The sequence below is a fragment of the Cyphomyrmex costatus genome, unplaced genomic scaffold (genome assembly GCF_001594065.2).
Source record: "Cyphomyrmex costatus isolate MS0001 unplaced genomic scaffold, Ccosl1.0 scaffold72, whole genome shotgun sequence".
NCBI classification, from domain to species: Eukaryota; Metazoa; Arthropoda; class Insecta; order Hymenoptera; family Formicidae; genus Cyphomyrmex; species Cyphomyrmex costatus.
The window spans coordinates 1634493-1655269 of NW_017280289.1; the positions used below are offsets into that span (position 1 = coordinate 1634493).

The 20777-nt window shown below is 30.3% G+C and overlaps 3 protein-coding genes and 1 non-coding gene across 6 annotated transcripts; 1 reads left to right on the forward strand and 3 right to left on the reverse strand.

Annotated features, from left to right (window-relative positions):
* Positions 1–1169: 1169 nt before the first annotated feature.
* On the reverse strand, positions 1170–6048 carry vtd (RAD21 cohesin complex component verthandi). The gene is made up of 13 exons (XM_018548373.1): positions 5958–6048; positions 5420–5589; positions 5112–5341; positions 4715–4898; positions 4154–4313; positions 3889–4081; positions 3324–3547; positions 3039–3259; positions 2635–2820; positions 2160–2522; positions 1875–2009; positions 1526–1681; positions 1170–1295 (listed from the first exon to the last, which is right to left on the reverse strand). The coding sequence occupies exons 2-13, from the start codon at positions 5561–5563 to the stop codon at positions 1170–1172; spliced, it is 2322 nt and encodes a 773-aa protein (XP_018403875.1). The 5' UTR covers positions 5564–5589; positions 5958–6048.
* Positions 6049–6704: 656 nt separating this feature from the next.
* On the forward strand, positions 6705–8703 carry LOC108780600 (protein NDUFAF4 homolog). 3 transcript variants are annotated; one of them, XM_018548362.1, is made up of 5 exons: positions 6705–6728; positions 7598–7754; positions 7854–7945; positions 8052–8268; positions 8509–8703. In XM_018548362.1, exons 2-5 carry the CDS (start codon positions 7610–7612, stop codon positions 8658–8660), a joined length of 606 nt encoding a protein of 201 aa, XP_018403864.1. In that variant the 5' UTR covers positions 6705–6728; positions 7598–7609; the 3' UTR covers positions 8661–8703. The 3 variants fall into 3 exon arrangements, with proteins under 3 accessions (XP_018403864.1, XP_018403862.1, XP_018403863.1); XM_018548360.1 differs by lacking the exon at positions 6705–6728 and adding an exon at positions 6743–6839; XM_018548361.1 differs by lacking the exon at positions 6705–6728 and adding an exon at positions 6832–6946.
* A 2-nt stretch (positions 8704–8705) lies between these two features.
* LOC108780568 (xaa-Pro aminopeptidase 1) lies at positions 8706–15758 on the reverse strand. Its single transcript, XM_018548324.1, has 12 exons — positions 15513–15758; positions 15044–15085; positions 14352–14531; positions 12682–12799; positions 12126–12504; positions 11750–11870; positions 10590–10953; positions 10154–10387; positions 9901–10058; positions 9658–9753; positions 8959–9181; positions 8706–8875 (listed from the first exon to the last, which is right to left on the reverse strand). Exons 1-12 carry the CDS (start codon positions 15756–15758, stop codon positions 8853–8855), a joined length of 2184 nt encoding a protein of 727 aa, XP_018403826.1. The 3' UTR covers positions 8706–8852.
* A 277-nt stretch (positions 15759–16035) lies between these two features.
* On the reverse strand, positions 16036–16108 carry TRNAA-AGC (transfer RNA alanine (anticodon AGC)). The gene has a single exon. It is a non-coding gene; the product is annotated as a tRNA-Ala (tRNA).
* Between the last annotated feature and the right edge of the window lie 4669 nt (positions 16109–20777).

Sequence of the window (20777 nt, forward strand, 5' to 3'; positions counted from 1 at the left end):
TTTTGTCTTGATTACATACTTATTTACAACGTAAAATCATCTTCTCGTCAAATTTTAATAATATTTTGTTAAAATACATATTGTTTTTTTTGTAACATTCTTGTATATCATAAGATAAACATACAAGTACAACAATAAATTATTAAATAATTTTCTTTGATAATATAGTACACATGCTATTTTTTTTCCGAAAATAGTTTGCATTATGACAAAATTTTGTTAAGTTACTTGTCCACTTAGTACTTTTTTTATTAAATTTTCAAACTCATTTAAAGAAAGATACAAACAATAGATATACAATGATTTTTGTAGTATCAATATAATTTTAAATGATATAAAGTATATTATAAAAAAAAGTTTACAAAAATTTGATAGCTTTTTGAGTCTGCTATTTCCATACATATGTGAGTAGAAAATTATGTTTGTTCTTGATAATACATAAAATTATTATTCACAAATATTTTAATTAACTTTTCCATTAATAACTGCTTATAAATAAATGTGTATATAAGTACTATAAATAAATTCTCGAATTATATAAGTTTCTGAATATCATATTGAAAATCTAGAAATATCTAATTGCATTATTGTATTAAATATTTTTAAATAAAAATTGATAATCATATCAAAATTTATACATGTTAATAATGTCAGGAGTAATTTTTACTGTACCTGTAATTTTGGACCTTTTGCAATGTATAGATTTAAGTTATCTTGATACATATATTTATTAGTTATTTACTATGTTTATATACAAACCCTGTTCGGATTGATGAATAATGTAAGACACAATCAATTTCTAAATACAAAATTTAATATAATTAAGAGTTTATATGAATAAAAAGATATCAATGTATATGTGTGTATGAAAAACGGAATGCAATGCGATTGAAGTGATTAATATTCACAGTAACTAATATTCATTATACATCTTTCCAAGACAGGGGATTAAAAAAAATAAATAATAATCAGATATTTCCTCATTTTTTACAAATCTGTGTTGAAAATCAATAAATCCTTTTAATTAAAAATAATTTTGAACTAAGATTAATTAGGATTTATTTATGAAAACTGTGACTGTCATTTTGATATTGTATATATAAAGACAGATATTAACGTTTTTTTTCTTCATCAATACGTAAAGTTTACATAATTGAGAGCATAAACTTTTACAATGCAGGATTTTCGAATTTTGGTCCTTTTGTGACTATAATCTCAGCATATGAATATTCTTGATTGAGTTCTAATACTTGGAACTTTTTCAAGACTAATAGTGTATAAAACTTTTGTGCAACCTGTAAAGACAGAGTTATTTTTTTATTAATATAAAAATATATGGCTAAAGAAAAATATATTGGCTACATGCAGCAGAATAGCTTTATAACGGTTGTGAGATTTTGCAATATGATTGGTTTATACATTTATATCCAATAAGAGCAAGATTAATTATATTAAAAAATTTAATAATAGTTGCAAAACTTTTTCTGCTGAACGCAGCTATTAGATAGTTTTCCAAAAGACTAACCTGTTTGCGATTATTTTTAAATGCCATCTCCGATAGTGTTAATTTATCTTTGGTATCGAGTTTGCTTTTAATAACATGATACATATGCGCCGCTCTTTTGTTAAGAACGCGTTCTTCAAATTGCTCATAAGTTTCATCCATTTGTTGTTCCTCTTGCTAAAAAAACATAATATTGTGTGTGTAAACAATTAATTAATGTTTTTTTTAGTTTTAATAAAAAATTTTTTTATAGATTAAAAAAATCTTCTATTAAAACTTGATAAATGTACATATACAAAATAAAAATTTCATATTATTTATATTAAATATACAATAAAATAATTTTATGAATAATATTAAAGTAAATTACAGGTCCCACTGATGGTGGAAACTCATAATCTTCGTGGTTCCATGGTGTGGCAGGTCCTCTTTCAGAAATCGCACCAGGCGTATGTGCTGGAGGATGTTGTTCGTCATAGCCCATATATGAAACTTGTGGTTGTGCCTATTGAAATTGTGCAGAATTAATAAAAGTTTTTATATTAAATGTACAAGCGCTCTCTAGATTTATAAGGAAACATTGAAGCAATGATTACAAGGCAAGGACGTAGTTTTTAAAATGTATTAATTATAAAATCAAAATTTTTCTACTCACTTGGTCGTATCCCATGTTTTCCATCTGTGGCATATCGGCTGTTTGTACAGTGGCTGGTTCTTCTTGTGCAGATACTTGTTCTTCATGTGTGCCAAGTATCGAGCTAACTTCAGCTGGTGCGATTTGCGGCATTTCCGAGCCGAGCAAAGGCGTTTCAGTAGTTGGTGGTACAACTGATGGTTCCCCAGAAGGCACAATACTGCTTATGTCGGAAACCGATGGTTCTACTGGTAAAGATATTTCTGATGGCATAGGCGATTCTGAAGAAAGATTCTGTTGTGTGATTATGTTTGGAATTTCCGATTCATTTGGTTGATTGATCTCTACTGGAGTTGGCTGAGGAGGTTGAGGAGGTTGCTTTATCTAAACATAGTAATGATATTTACATTTATATTACAATATTCCATTAAAATTCTGCCAATTGTGTTTCATTGTTTAAAGAAATCTCTCCTTTTTATCACTTATAATGACTAACCTCATCATCCTGTGGTGCTTTTCGTTTTCGTCCTATACGTTTATTGAGAATACTTTGTTCATAAGAAGCTACTTCTGCTTCTGGAGCATCTCTCATTTGTTCTAAAGACATTCCATCTTCTTCAGTTCCAAGTCGCCCGAAGTCTTCATGATCGTAAGACTTGCTGGTCAAATGTCTCTGATAATTCTGTTTAATAATTAAAAAATGAAATATTTACACTATATAAGTTTCCAAAATTTGTTACTCAAGCAATCATATAGACTGGGTCCACAATCTCGCTTTAAGAAGCCCTAAGCCATAAAGCCGTAAGAAATTGACCAATCACAGTAGATTATTTTTCTCGCATTTAACTATGATTAGTTAATTTCTTGTGGACCCAGTCACATAATGTTAAATATTATTACTTTAAATAAAACACGAGCCGGGATAGGCCTTCCTGGTAGAGCAAAGAGTTTCTCTACTCCACCCGTTTCCTTCCAATGCATTAATCTTTTCGTAGGTGGTGCCAAGTCCAACGTCGTGATAATATCGCTAGTATCAGATAGCTGTGCTTTCATTTCCTCACCAGAAATATTTTTTACTTCATCAACAATGAGTTTACGCTTGCGCTTGGCTTTCGTGAATCCTAGAAAAACCGATGATTTTTTGTTGATTACAAGATATAAATGTTAAAATAAAAAAAAATTTACCCTTTAAAGCAGATGCATCAATTGGAGCTAGTGCAAAGCTTTCTTCTTCATCGTGTAATAATGTGGTTTGTTCTTGCATAGGTGGCGGTTCTTCTATGTTGTCAATGGCATGTTCTTCAGGTATAACTGGCGGAGCTGGTGTAAAGCGCCGACTGGCAACGCTAATTCTTCCTTCAATTTCCTCTCCAGCTGCGGCTGGTGTAGCTGGTCTAGAGCCGTCAGAGCTACGCATAACATATTCAATGTATTAGTATAATTTCAAAGTTGTATATAGCAAAATATACAAACAAGAGTGAAAGCAATATTAAACAAAACAAAAAAGGAAAATTAAGCAATAAAGATTAAAACGTAATCAATTGATTTATCTAATATTTTTATTGACAATAAACAATCATAAAATCCAGATTGCGATTCAAGATTGTAAATAAAGTTTGATGATTCAATAGACCAATTAAATAAATATATGTCCTATTAATAATTTTTCGATTATTATTGCTTCATTTTTCTTTCTTGACTGTATATTTTATAATCTTACCATAAATAATTTCTTAAGAATGATAAATACCTCATGCCTCCCATTGGAGAAGCTGGTCCACCAAAGTGATCACCCATATCTTCGTCAGACTCATCGTGTACAGAAGCAGCAGTTCCGGCAACCGTTCCCGTTTCCTGTTGCTCATTTATCGAACTAACTTCAGGTACGGGTACTTCACCCATTGGAGCTTCATCAAATAAACCACCTTCAAAGAGACCTCCCGCTAAAACATTTTCGACAATAATTATAAACGAACGTCAAAGTTATAAAAAGAATAATAATTATTCAATCATACATATGATATCTTGACCAAGATGGCCACCAAAACCATCGTCTCTAATGGGTGTATCTATGTCCATGGGCTGCGTTGTAGCTGATGTCCCTGCAACTGGCTCTTTTTCCTTCTGTTCCAATGCCGCTTCTATTCCTGGCCCATCACTAAATAACATGTGACTCTAAAATCAAATTGGAGCAATTAATATCTTAAAATGTCATTATTTTTTAAAATACTAAAAACTGATATTTGTTTAGTTTTCGCTTATTTAACAAAAATTGAACTCTTAGAAAATTTTTAAAAGCATTTGTTTACATTATACATACATATATGATAATGAACAAAACTATGGATTGAGTAATTACACGTTTTATATAAATGTTTTTATAAGAACTTTTATATATTTTTAAAAATAATACTTTTACATTCAAAGATTGTTTAGCCGATTATGATATTTATATTACATACTAAATTATATAATCGTTCTTCAAAAATTTATAAAACATTTAAATTTACTCATTACTATATAATGATAAAAAGTATTAAATAAGTAAAACTAAAAAAGGACAAATATATGATTACCTGGTCCAACGAAGGTTCCATACCACTGCCGTGTCTTAACAACTCTGGTGGCTCAGCATCAAAACTCATGTCACCAAAGCCCTGATCATGTGTAACTAAAGACAGACTGCCATAATCTTCCCTCATTGTTATTTCTTCTGCTCTAGATTGATTCAAACTAAACTGAGCTTCTATATCAACATCTCTAAAAAGAAAAATTATATTAAATATTTACAAATACTCTGTTAAGATTATGATATATGAAAAAATTTAAGCAGTAAAATGTAAAATAAGTGAATTGGCCAATCACAATATAAAGCCATAATGCAAGCAGTAAGAAAATCATATTTGATTTCCTCATTGTTTACGTTTTACTGCTAAAATATTTTATTGCAAAAACTTGATAGCATTATCTTACTTGAGTTCAGGCATAGCAGTATCAAAATCATGAAATACTTCTGGCAAAGTGATAGCTGTTACAGCTGCCTCTCTGTGTTCTTCAGGTAAATCTACCATTCCAGGCCTAAAGGCCATTTTAATCTTCACGAAAGCTTCATTGCAATCAGCTAATAAGTACTTGGCTTTTCTTGAATAGATTCGTACTACTCCCAGTAATAAATGACCAGATGTTCTTAAAGCCATTTTAACCTATTAGAAATATTATAAACAGAATTTAATAATGTATCAGAGCATTTTGTCAGATCTTGTTGCTAAAATAATGTTTACCTTTGGTTGTAATATACCATCCACTGATTTTTCTATATTTGTCTCAAATACATGTGCCTTTGTTAATTTCTTGTCCCAGTGAGCAGCCAACCATATACGGGCCAAAGGCCCTTTTTTGGCCAACACAAAATGTGCATAAAACATGATTCTTAGATTTCTCTATTAATTATCTGCAAAAAGGTGGAATTAGTAAATTAATTAAATCAAGTTTCTTTCAGTTCAAAAGCAAAATAAACGCAGTTAAAAAGAGAAACATTTAACAAATGTCATCCTGCCTAATTTCAATGAAGTGTTTCTCTCTGAGAGTAAAACGTTTACGTTTGGTATAAAGTAATACAAAGAAATCCAGTGTTGCATGTCGAATGTGTGCGATCTAACCCATAAACGCATATGAAAAATCAACAGCGTATATTGCTCGATTTATGAAAATATAAACATCAATGCACAAGATGGCGTTTCCGTCTACAGTTTTGGCGGTTACAGGATAACATCAAACTCTTGGTATCTGTTCTTCGTTACAATATGCACAGCGACTTACCGATATACAGTCCGTCGTTAGGCCTCACAGAGCCGTGACATATTTCGTACAGAAAAAACTTCAACAACGTGAATATCTCGGATCAACAACACATACGGTACGTAGGACGTTTCACCTCGACGCGTACCCGAAACTCACCACGATTTGCGTGAATCACTTGTACCAACTAGCATCAAGTAATATGGATTCTGATTCCAATTAAAGCCCTAGGATGTGTTTCGAATCACAAAGCGCTAGAGACACACTGGGCGAGTTCAAGACGACGAAGCGGCTAGGTACGCTTGCATATCGAATATGATTGGTTGGATCTATAAGTAATAACCAATTATATTCATTTGCTCGGTGAGCAGGCTAGCCGCTTTGTCAACTTGACGTTGAACGTGCCTATTGTCTGGGGTTGCGGTCCACTTGATGCTGCAAATTCTTCGAAGCTTTTTTTTGATTGGTCAATTAATACAATTCTTTCTTCCGATTGGTCAATCAAAAGTTTCTAAAACAAGGTTCTCTATTTACAGCGTAAGTGGATCGTACTCAATGGCTGCGTTCAGTGAGAATGCAGCTTTGCAACTGTTGTAAAATTCTTCAGTATGATTGGTTTATACATTAGATCCATAAAGAATCAAAAGCAAAAACCAACCGTATTCAAAAATTTTACAACAGTTTCAAAGCGGCATTTTCTGCTGAACGCAATCAATGAGTTTTGGAATGCACATACGAGGGCAACTTTTTGATGAATTTTGGAATGCATCAAGAGCAAAAAGCAGTAAAAAGGTTAAAATCTTTCCTTCAAAATGGAATTCTTTTTAATAGCATGTGTTTATGTTATTTCATAATTATTGTTCAAGCACGTTTTGCAAACTTTTGCATTCTATGATTGCGGAGGTATATTACAGCTGAAATTAACAATAATGTTATGTTATAATTTATCACATAATCCGTAATTAAACCTCGAATGTTACTTATTTTATTTATAATACTACTCTAGATAAGTAAGTATTCACCCACATAATTAACAAATTTTTTGCACTTTTTAATGTTTACTTTATAAATTGTAGGTTGTAGAATAATTCTAACAGTATTTTATTATTAAAAAAATAAATGGTAATTATACAGGATGGCTGCCTCAGCTCAAAAATCAATAAAATTAGGTTTATTCAACGCGTTTTTGCATGAAATGAAAGAATCTGGCAGAAATAAGTGTTGCTCTGTCCCACAAACTTTAATACGAAACAATTTTATTAAATATTATTTTGTTATTAAAATTTTAATAAGAAAAAACTATTAGACTTGAATTACCAATTTTGTTAATGATCTTATTAAATGTTATTTTGGTAAATGTCCAAAAGACGCTCCTCGTCTTCAATCTCAATAAAATTATGCTCATTCGATGCGTTTTTTCAAAATTTTAATAATAAATAAACTGTACCAAATTTGAGTTAGAACTTAGATGAAAATTTATTGTAGCACAGTAGTATTCCAAGGTATATTTATAAGGATGTTCCACTTGATGTTTGCAACATTCATAGAATCATTTCATTCTTATTGTTGATTAAATAATGTTAAATAAAGATAAATGATGCTTGAAAGTGTTATGAACGTTAATGGAACTCACCTATAGTAAATAATTTGTTTTACTGTAGGTTACTTGAATCATGGGAAAGATTTATTCGAAAATGACTCGACCTATTCGCACGTTTAACATCGAAAATCGTGCGGCAGAACTTATTTCGCGAGAAAAGCCAATACCTGCACCTCAGTATGCAACTACAGAAAAACAAAAGAAGCTTTTGGACCAAGGTATCATATATGTTCGGAATCATAATTTAACGACTATAATTTAAAAATGATGTTCAAACTACTATCTTTAATGATTCTTATCATGTAATTCTATTTCAGTAAATCCACACTTCTTGGAAGATCATTATCAAAAAAACATGCAATTGGATCAACGATTAAAAGATGTTTTTGTTACGTCAAGAGATCCGCAAGTATGAACTGATTTGTTTGTATTTTTGAATATTGCATTAATGTTCTTATGTTAATATAAATTCATTGAATACAAGTGGTAAATGTAAAATTTGCAATATTGTATAGGAGATCAAAGAGTCAATGAGAGACTCCAAGTTACCTCAAAGTAGACAGAGCTCGGAAAATAATTTTGTACTGGAATTTTGTGAACCTACAGTGATTCCTATGGGAAAGTGCTCATTAAAGCAAGCTCTCACATTTCTTTTGCAACATAAACGCGATCCTATAACATATAGTAGTGAAAGTATAGCTTCTGAATATAAAATGGATAAGAAAGTAATAGGTTTGTATTTTTATTTATTTCTTTAATAAAATCTTTGGATGCGTTTCCACTGAGCGCATCACACGTCGCGTCGTGAAGGAAGAAAGAGAAAAGTTAATACATAAGCATAACCCCTCTCTCTCAACGACACGATGGGTGACGCATTCAGTAAAAAAGGGAACCATGGTTTATTTATTAGATTTACATTTGCTTGATAGCTATAGTTTAACAATTATAGATTTATACATTTGTATCTTTTAGATGATATATTGAAGTATTTTAAACTTTATGTGACTGCTTCATCAAACAATTCAGAGCCTTCTATACAATTTTTGGATTCAATAGAAGATCCAATTCAAGACATGTTAGATACAGGAACAAAGATCAGAAAGGACAAGAAAAAGCAAAAATAGTACAGATATGTATATAGAAAAATAATTTATTAAAGTTTATTTCTATGTTTTTTTGTCTAAATTTAATTATATGATATCCTATATCAATCTTGGAAATGATGTATATTTTACGATAAAAAAGTAACTTCTATAAGGCAAAAAAGGTCCGTAATTTAAAATATTGTATTTGACAACATAGACGTATTTCCCAATTTAGTTGTGTATTCTTGTGAAATCTGCAACAAAAATTGATGCATCATTCTAGCTTCAATCAATAAATAGTAACAAATGCATGAAGTTGTGTTCGAATATCGCTTACTTTTTATAATATGATAAATAGCAACGATTATAACTAAAGTATGGAATTGCCTATTGGTAGACGGCATTGCTTGAGAATTATCAGAGAAAAAATAGCTGTCCGTTTCTGGAATGGTCGTAGTTTTCGCCATCATCCAGTAAAATGCTTTCATTTTTAAATTCTTTTTTAACTCTGCGCCGACTTCTTTCCGTATACGCCTATTGTAATTATTTAGCCAACGCCGCTATGTAACACATAGATATATTTAAATATTAAATCTTGTAGGACCGTACGTGTGAAAAACACAACCAATAGAAATTGCCTTTAACGATCGAGCTGGATCTTAGGTGCTAATTGTAATTCCGTGTGAATTTATATATTACGTATGTAGTCTTCAATTTTATTAAGATCCAAGATGCTATGAGCAAAATTGTTAAATTGCTAGATAATTTAACTCGTGATATTTATTGCGATGGTTTCGTAAAGTGGCGTTTCAAGACCGAAAAATTGTTTGGCGCGCGGTTTAAAAGACTACATACGTAATATATAAATTTACACGGAATTACAATTAGTATCTAAGATCCAGCTCGATCGTTAAAGGCAATTTCTTATTGGTTGTGTTTTTTAACATTATAGATACGTCAATATTGTGCTCGTTATTTTTTGTGATTATAATAATTAAAATTAAGAGTGTTATAGAACGATGTATTTGAAACTTACATGCGGTGAAGTTAGCATATTAATTTTGATAAGTTTCGGTTCGTACGGGACCAGAGTGACGTCCCTGAATTTGAGAAATCTTTGCCCATTATAAGACTGAAACAATTATCAGCTACTAATTAAAAACTGGTAATTAATTTTTAATACGAAATATATAAAACAGCTGTGTCATTATGTATTTCGTATTAATAATTAATTACATATGCAGTTATACAATAGATAAGAATGTATCAAAAGATATACCAATTTATCAGCCGGAATTACTTCAAGGATATTCTCCAAACGAACACCAAAATCGTCTTCTTTGTAATACCCCGGTTCGTTTGAAAAAAAGAATCCTGGCTTCAACTTGATGGAACATCCTGAATTTTTGCATCCGTAATACGACAAGCTGATAGGCGCTGCAACGCGTATTGTTCCACTAGAATGGCTTTCATCAATTGTATTCCATATTCTCGTGACGCAATTATTTTACAGGAAACTGTAGATTACGAACATTCGTGAACTGAAGAAAAATGACCGATTCCGTGACCAGTGCCATGCATGTAATTGTAACCGCTGCTCCACAACGACCTACGCGCAATAATATCCAATTGCTCTGCCGGTAGATCATTGGGAAAGATCAAAGACGATAATTCAATCGAACCGATCAGCACTCTCGTGTAGGCTTTTTTCTGTTCATCAGTCGGCACTCCCAAGTGAAGAGTTCTGGTCACGTCTGTGGTACCATCTGTTAAATAATTTTACTCATACTTTTCGACTACTTGTGAGTGAATAAAGAATTGGAGGAAGCGTAAAAAAGAATTATTAAATGTTTTCGAATTTTATATTAAAGTAAATCTTGAATTTAAAATTAGTTCTTTTTTTTGTTCCATTCAATTTGACTTGCTATTTCCTAGTAAAGTAGAATAAAGGGAATCAGAATTTCGTACCCAAGTATTGTCCTCCAGAGTCGATCACTAGTGTGGACGTGGTCCCGATTTTAATGTTGGTCAAGTTATTCGGTTCGTAATGCGGCATAGCAGCGTGCGGTCCGTACCCTACTATTGTCGGGAATGCGATACCCCTATTGCCATCTTGTTCGTAACGAATTTCATTGATCACTCTCACCACTTGCATCTCGTCCCATCCTTCAGAGTCTAATTTGTACTGCTCTTCCATGTAAGCCAGGAAATCACACATGGCCATTGCATCCCTCAGATGAGATCTTCTCATACCTGCCACTTCGACTTTGTTTTTCTCCGCTTTTAGATCAATTATAGGTGAGGCCTTAACAAATCTTTTTTCTGGTGGAATCTGCGAAAAAGATTCTTGCGTGTTGGATGTATTCGCGTCTGGATACTTCTATTTAATTCGCTATTTTATTTTTCAAAAAATTAATAATTTGCTTAAAATATTTTTTAGAAAGAAGAGTACTTATCAACATGTAAATTGTAGAAAAAAATTAATCTTGCAGGTATTTTAATCAGAATAAAAAATAACCAATTTTTTACATTATTGGACATGATAATTAATACAAAATACATAATATTTAGTTGGAATATAAATAATTCAATTCTGATAGAAATAAAAATCAAAACATAAGTTGAATGTAAGGAAAGAATGACAGAAGTGTAAGTAAAATTTCTAAGGAATGTATTAAATTGGAACAATAAAAATAAAAAAAAGCGTTTTAAGAAATAAACACCCCAATATATTTTGTTGTTCCAATTATATCTATACTTAAAGTTTTGGTTAGGTTTCTATTCTTTTATATTCGTTTTAATCATTTTCCATTTTCGCTCATCAATCTGCATTATTGATTTATACAATATTGAATTGCGTAAGTTAAAGCTAATTATAGTTTTTATAATCATTACTTGTAAGAGAGAGAGGAAAAATGGTTTTTTCATTTCAAAATATTTTAGTCTAAAAATAATATCAGTCTAGATAGATTAAACTACAATATATAAACTCGATATTTAGCTTGAGATAAAGTAATACTGAAGAACTGATTTTGGGGATCTGCTTATTCAAAGATATAATATGTATATTATACGTATTCTCGTGCTTGAGATATATGCAAAACCGTCGTCTTCGCGATTACACTTACGGAATTGTATATTTCTTTGGACGCTCCTGGTGAGTAACCGTACGGTGATGGGAGCCACACTGTATTCCAGGCTTGAGACATAGTCCTTAAATCGTACCAAATATCTGTGTAATTATGCCATCTGTAAAAATTCGGTCATTATACAAATCTGCTGGATCTTACTACTATGATAATTTTTATAATTTACAGGAACTAAGAAGTATCATGATTTTTTGTAACATTTGGAAATCTCTTTTTTTTTTTTTAATTCAAAGTACAACGAATTCTACTTTTATATTAGAAATCTTCATTCTTGTCTGTTGTTTTATTTCTTATTTTATTTGTTAAAAGTTGCTTGACACACGGTAATTTCCAGACTCTACTAATCATTACTTACTTGACACAATTTGCATGGGAACAGGAGTCGATTTTTAGATGTATATCGACGGATCGCAGGATCTTTTGGCGTGGTGCATAAAGATGCAGGGACTCGTGAGTGACAATTGTGTAAGCCCTGAGGACGGGTGTGTGTGGTAAATCGTAGCCACGGACGTTAAATAGCCACGCTATCTCATCCAGTGCGGTGACGATGAGCGCGTCGACCGAAGAATACTCCATTTCTAGCCGGATATTCTGAACTTTCTCCTGCCACGGTTTACCGGAGTACTCGTCCGTCAGCGGATACGCCGCGTGTGGATTGTACTCAGGTCGACCCACCTGCCAGATCAAGTCCACCAGGTCGTTATGGACTGCGACCAATCTTACGGACGAATTCACTGAATACGAATAGGATTGTTAGTCGCGGTGAAAGAAGATTGGATTTGTCTTGGCAATTTTGACGATAATTATAGAATTTATTTTGAAAAACTTAAAAATAAACCGAAAAAAAGTATTTATTACCAATATCGCAATAAAGAAATTTTTAATAGTATACAAAAAATATTTTTCGTTACCCAATTCGTGCTCCCATGTCTCCCACGTAAATGCAGGTATTAGTTTCGGATTGGCACCAATACGTACTTCTGATCGATTTTGAAACTCTTGTATTAACCATTCCGTTATCGTTGGTACCTAAAAAGATTTATGAAAATATTGAAAAACATATTTATTATAAAAAATGTTAAAAAAAATATATTATAAAACTGTTTCTATAATTTTTAAAATTTATAATTTAATTTAACGTTTATCGCAAATTTTTTATGTTACTGAAAGGATCATGTTTATCCTTTTTAATATATTCGTAATGTGATGTAATTTTTTTAAATATTATTACGCTTTATAAAGTCAAAGTAACGTGGTTCGTACTGGTCGGTATAAATTGTGTTCCCTCCCGCCGCATGCTCGGTTTATCTATATATTTATATACTATGACTACGTTTTTGTTTAACCTATAGGATAAACAAAAGGACATTCTATTGTTTAGGCCGCGGCCTAAATGCACGGTGTAAACATAGCCATTGTCTACGATACACATCCACTAAAAAGAATAAAATTTATGTTTAAATTTAAATAAAAAAAAGTAACCACTCAGAACGCCCTTCTTCCCATTCCCCTCGCATTGAATGCGAAGAGCGAACGATCATTGATGACAGAGTTCTCGAAACAAGTCGGGAACTCATGTCGTTCTCACGCTCAGAGAAGAGAGCTGCTTCTCCTCATCATGGTTACATCAACTCCCATGTTAGGGAGGGAGAATGAGATCAACTCCTACAGAACTGATCCTGTGAAGCATGATCTTAAAATTTCCTCGCTATATCGCCTCTAGATATAGTAGTCGTGGTCACATTTTAAATACGAGAAAATAACTTTCTGCGGAGCCATCTAGTAGATTACAGAACAGTTAAAAGTAAATTCTGATAGTATCGCCATCTCGGAACCGATGAGGTTACTCGTCAGAATAGTGACTAGAAGAGGATGATGATAACGTAGAAAGCACTTTTATCATTAGAACAAAAGTAGAATTTATTGGATAAAAAAAAGTATATAATTTAATATATTTTTTTTGAAACAATAAGAACTTTATATAATAATATATTTTTATAATATTATTTTTAACGTAATTATTAAAAAATTTTAATGAAACTATGAGTAAATATATAGTTACAAAAACGAAACCATTTATTGTTATATTGATTTGATTCTAAATTTTATTGTTATTTTTAAATTAATATATAGTCATATAAATAGCTGTTGAGCTGTTTAACAATTTGATGAACAAGTTTTGACTTGAATTTGGACATTACCATTTGAATTTAATTAAGTGCATGTATAGTTGTATGCGCTACCATCATAATCTTAATTTTGCGTTTAATTGTTAGTTTTATATTATTTTGTGAGGAGCACCATAGATCGAGAAATGTATACGTTTTATTTATTTTTAATAAATTGTAAGAAAAGTGTACATCAATAACCTGTGTCGGCTTACATTGGCATTTTGTTTATTTTTGTGAATTTTATTAATGACAAGAAAGAGAGAGAGCGAGAGAGAGAAGAGAGAGAGAGAGTATTGTATATATGTATAATACATAAATAATAAATTAATAATTGATAAGTATGCAAAAATATAAAATAAAGACTTTGTTGATGCGGAAATAAATGAGAATATTTAAATTAATTTACGCACGTCATGTTCACCTCGCTTCATTAAAATCCAGTTACAGTCCAGCTGATGATTTGCTTGGATATGATATCGACCATCAGTCCAAAGTACTGCCTTGTCAATAGTGACTATAGCTTCCCCAGCGCTTCCGTGGAATCCAGTAAGAAATTCTCTTCTCATGTCGTGTGGATCCACAGCCTCGCTCTATGTGTAAACAATTTGTTTTATTAATAAAATAATAAATTGATATAGATATTAACATATTATGTGTATTAACAGCTAGAGGCTATTAATATCAACTGTCATTTAAAAAAGAATTTTTGTATTCAATGAGTATTAAAATATGGATAAAGCTATAACATCTTTTTAACTTAAATCGATGTCCCCCAATTGCTTTGTCATCGATAAACAGTCGATTAACAGTAATATAATATTTAAATGTGTTTTTATTTTTTACTTTATTGTCTGATAATAGGTAATTTAAGAACGTTTTTCTTATTTTATTAAATCTTAAATTTGTAAAATGTTTATGCTGGCGGGAAACATGGATTTAAAGAATTGGACACTGCACTCAAAATCAAATAAAACTTAAATTTTAAATATTTTAGTAAATACGGAATGGTTGTTTAGGGTATCAACCAGGGTAATTAAATTGCAAAATGTTATTCTTTATATTAAGAGAAGCTTTCAAATATGATACAACACGGAGAATATACCTCCACGGGGCCATCATGGCCATGAGATATGAAGCTCACTGTCTGAAAATTTAAACATAATGAGAGAAATAATATTTAATACGTTATATACATATTAATTGATTCAAAACAATATGGACATATCGGTATCGTTACCAATCGGTTAGATAATTTGATGTAAAAATAATATTAGACATTAGGCTTGATTTTTATATAAATATGACGTAGTGATAAATATTATAATTTATATTAAATCACTTGTTTCTCGATAAGAGTAAGCGATTACAGTGATACAATTTTGATAATACATATGATACTTATACATATCGATTTTCTTTATTTTAATGTGATAAATGAAAAACAATTATCGTCATATCCAATGCCTTAATTTTTATAATTAAGCACTTGAATCTATTAATTATTCTAGACAGGTAAGGCATAATTATTAATATCGAGTGGAATTAATTTCGTCGAACAGCATAAAACTCACTTGGTGTTCGTCATCCGATGTGACGATGTAACCATCGAGAGCTGGCCCTTTAATTGCTGCTACTCGAACCATCTCTGATCTTAGTTGTCTCAGTCGCAGAAAACTGTCTTGTCGGTCGACCGGTTGATTCCCGACATAAGCGTTCGCTGGACAGTATAATCTCTCGGCGCCATTATAATAATGCTCCGGATTCAGTAGTGTGCTAGTATTAGCTTTCGTTAATCCTGCAGCACAAGCATGTTTCATTTTTCAATTAACAATTTTAATAAAAAGAAGTTAACTTGTGAAATTAAATTGCAAAACAGAAAATAGATATGACAGAATATCGAAGGAGAGAAGAGAAAAATAAAAAATGTAATTTATACATCTTAAACAAAGAGACTTATATTCGTGTATACATATCTTAATTACATTAATTATGTATAAATAATATATTTAAGTAAAATAAAAAAGTAGAATAATTTATGTGATAAATATATAATAATGTCAACTTTAACATAACAAATTTAGAATAAAAAAAGGTTGGAGGCGCCGGGTATCGATCCCGGTACCTCTCGCATGCTAAGCGAGCGCTCTACCATCTGAGCTACGCCCCCATGTACTATGGGGGTTTCTAATTTGTACTGATCTGTCTTACCAATCAATACACAGTATATGTACATACATGTTATTATTATTAAATATTATTATTTAAATTTATGTTATGTATATTGTGCTATTTATTATTTTTATCTAAAATTGATTTGTAAAATGTAAGTATAAGCTTTAATTAATAAAACACAAGCGACAAGATATATGTAATTTATAACACGAAATAATTATTATATATTATCGTTCGTCGCGCAGTTTAGAAAGACTGCACATATTAGTATATAAATTACTAAACGCGAAATTACATATAAGCAACTAAGATCCAAACTAGACTGTTATAAGCTTTGTATTCGTATTATGTTGTTACATTGACGGTCTTTAATTGAATATTGTTTATTGTATATTATATTTAAGTAAAAAATATTAAGAAAAGATCAATGTAAAAAAATCAAACAATTAATGTAACGTTTAGTCAAAACAAAATATTAAAAATATAATTAATTAAAATATTTTTTTATATTTATGGATCAATTATGTTTTCTAAAATTTTGTTTTGACTAGACGTTACATTAATTCGATTATTTGACTTTTACATTGCTCTTTTCTTAGTGTTGTTTATTTTTATACAAAAAGGGTTACTATAAATTAATTGAAGCAGATTTTTAAAAGATTTGTGTCTGATTCCATAGAAAAAAAAGAGTATAAATGTGTACATATAGTGCATGTATCTGTAAGCATATTTATTGCGTGAAAGAAAGTTTTTTAAGTAGAAAGATTTAAATAAAAAGAAGTAACATTGTTTAGCAGTTTATCATCGATTAATATGATTCTGATATAATAGTTTTGTAGCTATAGTGTATTATATCGTAATTTGATAAAATGGAGATTTATGAAGACTTTTCATTTCTATCAAGTATAAAAATTAGGAACGTACTGTCGTCGAAATTAATTCAATAAGCAGTTTTTTTCTTACAAACACGTATGTAGATAATTTAATTTCGCTCGTTTTTTGCAAAGTATAAAGAAAAATGGTCTAAATTGAGCGGTAATAAGGTTTTAATAAATTTCTATAAATTTACTTTACAATATTAATATAAAGAACATAAATATTAATATTGTAAACTTATAGAAATTTATTGAAACTTTATTATCGTTCGCTATAGACCGTTTTTCTTTATACTTTACATATGTAGGTGTATTTCAAAGTGTATTTTAAACGGTCTATAAGTATCGTTTAAACGACTTTAAAGTATGCTTATGTTTGAAATACGCGCATATTCAAAACATAAGACCGAACAAAGTAAAATAAAATAAAAGCGCTTATTTGGGAAACCTAATTAGGGGTTAGGTAATGATAGAAGTTCAAATCTGTAGCAACGCTGAAATTGCATCAAGTCAAAAAAATCGCAATTGATTATCTGTGAGAGAGCCAATTATAAACGTTTTAGCAATATCTCGTAGTAACGGTTTAAAGTCTTATCATTCTAAAGATGGACGATGAACAACGTGACGTGAGTCAAATTAACTTTATTGATCGGAAACTAGTTTGATTTTCATTAATACACGTCCCATGGGAATCCAGAGGGTGTGCTAAGTGGTGCTCGTATACCAGGAAAGCATACTGAACCTGGAGTATGAACGTCCCGAAACGCACGTTTTGATTGTTACGTGTATTGAACCTTCACCGGTATCTTTACAAGTAGTATACAAATAATCAATTAAATGTGCGTGCCTTTTCCTTGCCTTTCCTTTCTTTCTTCGCTTTTTTTTTTTCTTACATTATTGAATCCTTTGGTGCGAAACGTAGAAGGATGCGCGTCGCTCGCGACAGAAGATCAATTTCGTGAGCGAGTGGAGAATGGATCGAATATAATTTGGGCGAGATCATGTATAATACGCATACCTTCGTGCATTTTATCATTAATGCATCGTAACCGGGTCAGCGTATTGTTTAATTTAATAATTTAACGTAAACATCAAGTAATATTAAATATATTACTAGGGAAGTAGGAGCGTGCAGTAGGAAAGTTTTACTCCGATGTAACCTTACAATTTTCAGCTCAGGTAATTTTCCCTGTAATTTTCCCGTGTACTGTAAAGGTCATGGCGCTCACTCCTCTTACCCTATTAGGTATTCACTAATCTTTCCTTATCCCTTATTTCTTCTAGTTGTTAAAGACATGTCATCGGAGAAAAGAATCTCCATTATGTTATACACAATGGACATTGCACGTGGTGCTTAGATTGTTAATAAAATAGTTTCAAATAGGAAATTTCAATAATTTCCAATAGGAAAACACTTTTTTTCTATAATAAACTCTTAATTATAAGAAAATAATAAAGGAATTGTAGTCTTAAGGTAAAGTATTGTATTGTATTATTTCTTATTAGACAATTAGGAAAGTGAACAACTTTAATTAAAATAAATTTAAAATATGATGTTTATGAAAATTGGAAAATTAATATAAAATATAATTAAAGTTACTTATAACTTTTTTATAAATAGTAAAATATTTCAGTTTTACAAATTGCATGTTGTACAATTACTTGTGCGATTATGAAAATAAAAACGTTCAAATTTATTTGTATTAGTTTGCAATCTGTTCTATGGTATGTCGAAGTAAAAAATAATATGATAATTAAAACGCAAATAGTAGTAAATATTTTCTAAATATTTAACATAATGGTTACGAAAATAATAAGTAATATGTTTACAATAATTAAAAAAAAGTAAAAGTAATAAATATTCCTTTTTGACTATTATATTCTCTACATGTCAAAACAACTTTTTGTAAATAGGTCACAATATTTTACAATAAATTTGTGTGTTATATAATGTTTTGGATTAATATCATTCTAGCGATAAAAATGCAAGTGTTTTATTTTTGCGAACATCACATGTTTTACTTTCTAAATTCAATAACGAAAGTATTTAAACATTTTAAACAAGTATGATATTACTTGTAAAATGTTATGTACATGTAAATAATTATTCCTTATCCACCACGGCTATCATTTTGTACTATTTTTAATACAATTTTATGAAGTTGCTTTTTTCGTATTTTGTTTATATCAGTCTTTATCCAGTAATCTCTCTTGATATCGAGGCTCATTTTCTCGCCGAAGTTATCAGGCTACCATGAATTTTTGATTATTCTCGAACGTAGAACAAGACAGTCTCACATTTTTTCTTAATTATTATTTTTCATATATGTAAAGTTAATTTCATCTAACAGTTAAAAAAATAATCAAATAATATATAATACACAAGTCATTTTATAATACAAAATTTTTGTTTTATCAATCATGTAAGATAATACCATCCTGTAAGTTCAATTTAGCGATAAAAACACAAATGTTTTGTATAAACATAATATATCCCGCTTTCTGACTTCATATAATAAAAGTATTTATAAGAGGATACGAGTAATAATATTACCTACATATTACGTACAAATAATTATTCAATATTAAACACATTTTTTGCTGTTTTAACTCCTATTTAAGAGTGTTCTTTTTGTCTCGTTTTTACTCTCGGTTGATGCTCAAGAAAACATAGTGCTTTTCAAAGATATCAGGCTACCATGTGAATTTCTGGTTATTCTTAGACGTAAGATAAGGTAGCCTCAAATACATCAAATAAGCGGTGAAGAGTTAAAAGATAGTAAAAACAAGTTTCTTTTTAATTATTATAATATCAAGATAACTTATTAGTAAAAAAAGGAATAAATAATATATTTTACAAAACAAATTTTCATTGTATCAATTTTGAATTTATTGTAACATTATGTGAGTTTATTTTAGCGATAAAAATACAAATGTGTTTACTTCTTCGAAGCCTGTGATGGTTGTGATAACCGATTGCTCCTCAAGATCGATGTTGAGGTTGTTCTTTCCCGATGATATCAGGCTACCATGAATCTTTGGTCATTCTATAAGTTGTTTTATCATTATAAGTATCTATGTATGATATATCCTGATTTCTCTCTACTCGTATAGGCTTTGTATGATAAAAGTAATTTATAAGAATACACAAATAATAATGTGCCGTAATGTATTGTATACTGATTAGATCTTGTTATTTTTGATAATTTCAAAGATTCAAAGCTTCAAAAAAATTCGAATTTTCGAAGTTACCTATAAGTTCTAATGTCAAGAGAGAGTTATAACCAATTTCAGTTATTTTAATTATTTCCACAAGTTGTCACTGCTCCTATTTATAATAATATAAGCGTCAGTTTAACTAAAAAAATAAGATTAAACAATTTAATTAAAAAAATAAGGTTAAACAATTTAGCTAAAAAAATATATATTAAAAACTCAAACTTATTCTATTATTTACCTATAAGTGCATACATTAATATGAACATTGTTTACTTTATACCTTGGCGAAAATAAAAATCGGAAAGTATAATGCCGAATGTAAAGGGAGAGTAACGAACGTAAACGAAGCTTCTATTATTCTCCACTTGCATTCGACTTACGTCCCGATTTTACTTTCGTAGAATAATTAACCACAAAAATTAATTTACACGCATGGAAATTAAAAATAAAATGTTATTTCTTTAACACTCAAGGGAGTGGGTTACTATTGCTCCTTTAATGTCCAACAAAATAATTTTGAACATTCGAAGTTTAAGGTTTTAATATTAAAAACTTCAAAAGCTTTTAATA